Below are 6,000 nucleotides of genomic sequence, written 5' to 3'. Positions count from 1 at the left end.
ATGAAATTCCCCGAAGCCAAACGGAAGGTGCTGCACGTCGGGAAGAAAAGCCAAATGCACAAATACAGACGGGGGGAGACCTGGCTGGGCAGCAGCGCTGCTGAGAAGGAGCTGGGAGTCGTGGTGGAGCACAGCCGCAGCATGGGTCAGCAATGCGATGCTGTTGCAAAAAACTCCAATGCAATTTTTGGTTGGATTAAGAGAGGCAGAGCCTGCAAGTCACGGGAGGGGATAGACCTACTCCTCTGCACTGGTTAGGCCTCAGCTGGAGAACTGGGGCCAGTTTTGGTCACTGATGTATTGAAAGGATGCAGAGAAACTGGAAAGGATCCAGAGGCGAGTGACAAAGATGATCCCAGGGCTGGAATGCAGCCGTATGAGCAAAGGCTGAAGGGACTGGGTATGTTCAGTTTGGAAAAGAGGAGATTGCGGGGAACATCACAGGAGTTTTCAGATACTTGAACAGCTGCAATAATAAGATGGAGAAAAGTTGGTCTCTCTTGCCACAAGGGGCAGGACAAGAGGCGATGGGTTCAAACGCCAGCAGAGCAGAGTTAGAGTCAATCTCAGGAGAAACTCCCTCCCCGTAAGAGCAGTCGGACAGTGGCACAGATGCTTTGGGGGGTTGTGGAAGCCCCTTCACTGGAGGTTTTCGAGAGGAGGCTGGAGCCGTCTGTGGGGGATGGGTTAGCCCCCACAAGTCCTGCATTGGCAGGGGTTAGGCCAGCTGACCCGGGCGGTGCCTGTGGGGCTGTGGGTCTAGGCTGGCTCTGGGGACTTGCCCTGTGCCCTCACCATGGCGCAGTCCATGGGGTCACCTAGCAGCACCTCGGGGGGACCAGGTCTAGCCAGTGACTCCCCCAGACTGTCGCCTGCGTCCCCTGGGCGCCCTCCCAGCCAGCTACCAGCCAGGCTCCAGCCGCTCGGCTCGCCAGGCCTGCCCGCTGCAAGTCACTGGCTGGCCGGGGTGGGGCCCAGGGCATCAGGCCTGGGGGCAGGAGTCTGCAGTGGGAAGGCGCAGGAGGGAGGATGTGGTCACAGGACCCACTCCATTCCCTGAGCTTCCTGCTGCCCGGCTGCTCCCTCCCTCGGGGGCTGTGCCTTGGGGCCCTGGCAGCAGGCATGGGGGTGCCACACAGCCCCGTGCTGGCGCAGAGTGGGGGTCTGCCAGGCACCAGGCCAGCCCAGCCGCCCGCGATAGCCCAGCCGCCCGCCCCGGGCCAGCCGCCCGGCCCAGCCGCCCACGATAGCCCAGCCGCCCGCCCCAGCCCAGCCGCCCGCCCCGGCCCAGCCGCCCGCGATAGCCCAGCCGCCCGCGATAGCCCAGCCGCCCGCCCCGGGCCAGCCACCCGCGATAGCCCAGCCGCCCACGATAGCCCAGCCGCCCGCCCCGGCCCAGCCGCCCATGATAGCCCAGCCACCGCCCGGCCCAGCCGCCCGCGATAGCCCAGCCGCCCGCCCGGCCCAGCCGCCCGCGATAGCCCAGCCGCCCGCCCCAGCCCAGCCTCCCGCCCGGCCCAGCTGCCCACGATAGCCCAGCCGCCCACCCCAGCCTAGCCTCCCGCCCCAGCCGCCCGCCCGCCCCAGCCGCCCACCCCGGCCCAGCTGCCCACGATAGCCCAGCCGCCCACCCCAGCCTAGCCTCCGCCCCAGCCGCCCGCCCGGCCCAGCTGCCGCGATAGCCCAGCCGCCCGCCCCAGCCTAGCCTCCGCCCCAGCCGCCCGCCCGGCCCAGCTGCCCGCCCCAGCCTAGCCTCCCACCCGGCCCAGCCGCCCGCCCGCCCGCCCAACCGCCCGCGATAGCTCAGCCACCGCCCGGCCCAGCCGCCCGCCCGGCCCAACCGCCCGCAATAAGCCCAGCCGCCCGCCCGGCCCAGCCGCCCTCCCGGCCCAGCCGCCCTCGATAGCCCAGCCACCCGCCCGGCCCAGCCGCCCGCGATAGCCCAGCCGCCCGCCCGGCCCAGCCGCCCTCGAGAGCCCAGCCGCCCGCCCCGGCCCAGCCGCCCACGATAGCCCAGCCGCCCGCCCCGGCCCAGCCGCCCACGATAGCCCAGCTGCCTGCCCCGGCCCAGCCGCCCACGATAGCCCAGCCGCCCGCCCCGGCCCAGCCGCCCCCGATAGCCCAGCCGCCCGCCCCGGCCCCGCCGCCCCCGCTAGCCCAGCCCCCCGCCCCGGCCCAGCCGCCCACCCGGCCCAGCCGCCCATGATAGCCCAGCCACCCGCCCCGGCCCAGCCGCTCACGATAGCCCAGCCCGCCCGGCCCAGCCGCCCACGACAGCCCAGCCGCCTGCCCCGGACCAGCCGCCCACGATAGCCCAGCCGCCCGCCCCGGCCCAGCCGCCCACGATAGCCCAGCCGCCCGCCCCGGCCCAGCCGCCCACGATATCCCAGCCCCCCCCCCCAGCCCAGCCTCCCACAATTGCCAAGCCCCCTGCCCCTGCCCAGCCACCTGCCCCGGCCCAGCCACCCGCCCCGGCCCAGCTGCCCGTGATGGCCAATCCGCCCGCCCTGGCCCAGCCGCCCGCGCCAGCCCAGGGATTTCATTTGGTTAATCTATTCCCCGGAAAGACGTCCATAAATAAGCAGCGCCTGGGTGGCCCCTTGTCTCGCTCTCGGAACGAAGGTGTCAGCTTAACGAGCCGAAGCCCTCAGCCTGATTACCCAGCCGCCGCTAAGAGGGAGCTGAGTGGAGTGATTGATATAACGAGCTCGTTAGACGCAGCGGCTTCGCCCGGTTCCACGCCTGCTTTATTTATTGCCTTAGCGACGGGCCCAGGGCGCAGGGGAAGGTTGGTTCAGGGGCTCGCACCTTCCACAGGGGGCTTCGCCCCACCTCCTCCTCCCCGCGGCCCCCACCACTGTGCCTGGCCACCGGCCCCACTCTGGCCCTGCAGCACTGGCCCCAGGGCCGATGCGAGAGGTGCCAACTCCTAGGGGCTGATGCCAGCGCCAGGGCGGCCCGGCCCCCCAGAGACGCTTTCCACGGCACCACCCGAGTGGAGCAACATTGGCACCGAGCTGGAGGCTCTGAGCCCCAGCCCCACCGGGAGCTCAGCACCTCGCAGCCTCGGGCCCTGCCAGGCTCCGTCGCCAGAACAGGGGCAGCCCTGCCCGGCCCCCACCCCCCAGAGACGTCCCTTCACCCCGGCCCCCAGCAGCGAGAGCAGGGCTGATCTCCAGTCCCCGGGGGTGATATCCCCGCAGGGCGGGGCGGGGGGAGGGGAGCAGCCCTACCAGTGACTTGGGGGTGGGGGGGAGCTTTGAGAAAAGCTGGCCCTGGAGGGCTCTGTGTCCTCCTAGCACCCAGTGGCCGGTGGCCCAGGCAATCTGCTGAGCCGCGCCCCCCACCCCCCACCCCCCGCCCCCTTGCCCGGCCCCGTAGGCTTGAGGGGTCTCATACCTCCAGCCGGCTGGGCAGCCCCTCCCTGCTGTCACACTGGGCCACAGCCTGGACCCAATGGATGAGGAGGCAGCCAGCCAGCGCCCCGTCTCCGGGCTCCCCACCCTCCTCTGTCTGGCCCCGTCAGCCCCCGCAAAGCACCCTGCCGGCTCGCCTGGGGCGGGGCTCCTAGCCTGGGCCAGAGGTGGGGAAACTCGTTTCATCAGCAGGTCTCAAAGCCCTTCCCAGGCTGCAAGGGCGTGACGGGGAGGCCGGGCAGGGCTGTCATCCCCTTTGCACAGAGAGGCCAAGCACCTTGCCCCATTCACACGGGGCGTCTGTGGCACTCAGGGAATTGCCCCAGAGCTTGCGGGCCCTAGGCACTGGGCCATCCTTCCTGCCCAAGGGCACCACTGGGACTAGAACCCAGGAGTCCTGGCACCCCAGCTGTGCATCACCCCCTCCTGCTGCCCCTCACTCCCTCGTGTAGCCCCAAGCCAGACCCTGCCCCCAGCAGTGCCCCCCACCCTCCTGCCAGCCGGGCCCTGGGTCCCCTGCTGTGGCCACCCCCCAGGGGTTAATCAGCAGCCAGAGAGCCCGGGGAATAAATGGCTGTTATCTCGCTAATGAGCTGACATTAATTAGAGCCCAAGGTCCTGGGAGAAGCGGCTGATTTCAGGGACGCCCTGTGAGCGGGTGCACATTAAACCCGGCCCAGAGCGAGGGGGCAGCACTGCCCGTGGGGCAGGGCTCAGAGGGCTGCATTCCCCCCTGCGTGCCCAGGCCCTTCCCACGCCCTGCGATGGCCTGGTGCCAGGCTCCCCGTGCCCTCTCCATGGCCAGCGCTCAGAGCTGCCATCGCCGGCCGGACGCAGCTGGCAGGGCCCTGAGGGCTCTGGGTGGGGGGTGGGGAGCCCCCTCTGGACAGCTCTGGGGTAGGGACCTTTCGTGCTCACTCAGGACAAATGGCACCGGGGGAGGGGGCGCTCCACACACCCTCGCTGCCAGGCCATGGGCACCCCCCTGGCACAAGTGAGCTCCTGGAAATGGTACGAGTGAGCACTTTGTGCTGGGACTGGGGCGGGGCGTGGGGCGTGGGGCCCCAGGAGCGGCTGGTGGGAGAGGGGAATGGTCACCGGGAAGTGATGGGGGGCTCGGGACCGGATGGTGGGGAGGAATGGTCACCAGGAAGTGATGGGGGCTCCCGGGACCGGCTGGTGGGGAGGGGAATGGTCACCGGGAAGTGGTCGGGGGGGGGGAGCAAAGGCAGAAAATTCTTTACCAACTTTCCTGGACCGTGAGGCAGGTGATCAGAGGCAGCTGGTGACAGACAGATGTGTGGGGGGGGGGGGCGGGGGGGTGTTTGGTGCAGGCCGCAGCCAAATTCTAGGCTGCTTATTCCAGGCTGCAAAACTGGAGCCATGTCACGACCCGTCTCCAAGCCACGGTGCTGAGGAGACACTGGAGGTTTGCTCCCTCCCCCTGCGCCCCATGAACTGGTCCTGTCAGACACGATCCCACAGCAGCAAGTACTTCGCACTCACCCCTGAGCGGCAGCCACCTCTGGGGTGGAATGCAGCCGCCCGGCTTGCTCCCCCAGCAACTGAAACGCAGCCACCTCTGCCTGTGCTAGGGCCCTGGATGCACCCGCGCTGGCCACGGCGGGAGCCAGGCCGTTGGGCGGGGAGGGGCAGGGCTCTGCGGTGGCACCGAGCATTCTCTGTCTCCGGTGTGTGGCTGGCTGGCTCTGGCTCACACGCCCAGGGTCTAGCTGATTGCCATATGTGGGGTGGGGAGGGAATTTTCCCCCAGCTCAGACTGGCAGGGACCTTGGGGGTTTGTCTCCTTCCTCTGCAGCGTGTGGGTCACTTGCCAGGTTCATCTGGGTGTATCTCACGTCAGCATTGCCCTGCCATGACAGGGGCCTCGGGCACTGGTGCCCCTCGCTCCCGCCTCTCCTTTGCCCGTGGCACATCGTGGGCCGGTCTCCTGTGGGTCTCATTTCGGTGGATAGGTTTGTGTGCGAGGGCTCGGGGGGTGGGGGGACAGACTGGATGATCCCAACTGGCCTCAAACATCTGTGTTTGTCTACACTGCAACAGACGCCCCGCGGTGCGGCTGGCTCGGTGCAGCTGCCTGGTGTCCGTGGGGCTCGGGCTGTGGGACTAATGACTGCAGCATAGATGTGTGGGCTGGGCCTGGAGCCCTGGGACACCCTGACGGAGGGTGGGTCTCTGAGCCCGGGCTCCAGCCTGGCCCCGAACGGCCTCACTGCAATCTTAGCCCTGCAGCCCAGCCGGCGCGGGCGCTGAGACCTGGTGCTCAGAGGGGGTTTCCCTGTGCTGTGGAAGTACCCTGGGAATAGCCTGGGGCGCTACCCACTGGGCCAGCCCCCCCCCGCTCTGTCCAGCAGGGACCCACTGGGCCAGCCCCCCCCGCTGTATCCAGCAGGGACCCACTGGCCAGCCCCCCCGCTGTGTCCAGCAGGGACCCACTGGGCCAGCCCCCCCCGCTCTGTCCAGCAGGGATCCACTGGCACCAGGGCCTCAAGGGGATCCCGGCTCCAGGGCCCCTCCAGCCCTGGCCCCTTAGTTCCTGGGGTTTTATGTCTAGCGTGTGCGG

General features: G+C 69.1%; 1 protein-coding gene across 1 annotated transcript in view; it reads left to right on the top strand.

Annotated features, from left to right (window-relative positions):
* Positions 1–6,000, top strand: part of LOC120374802 (motor neuron and pancreas homeobox protein 1-like) — a 45,278-nt gene continuing 39,278 nt past the window's right edge. The window contains exon 1 of the mRNA XM_039495071.1: positions 1–145. Within this exon, the coding sequence (XP_039351005.1) occupies positions 1–145 (145 nt within the window). The remainder of the gene's footprint in view (positions 146–6,000) is intronic.

The sequence above is a fragment of the Mauremys reevesii genome, linkage group 11 (genome assembly GCF_016161935.1).
Source record: "Mauremys reevesii isolate NIE-2019 linkage group 11, ASM1616193v1, whole genome shotgun sequence".
Classification (NCBI taxonomy): Eukaryota; Metazoa; Chordata; order Testudines; family Geoemydidae; genus Mauremys; species Mauremys reevesii.
This window is presented reverse-complemented; position numbering and strand designations above follow the sequence as displayed.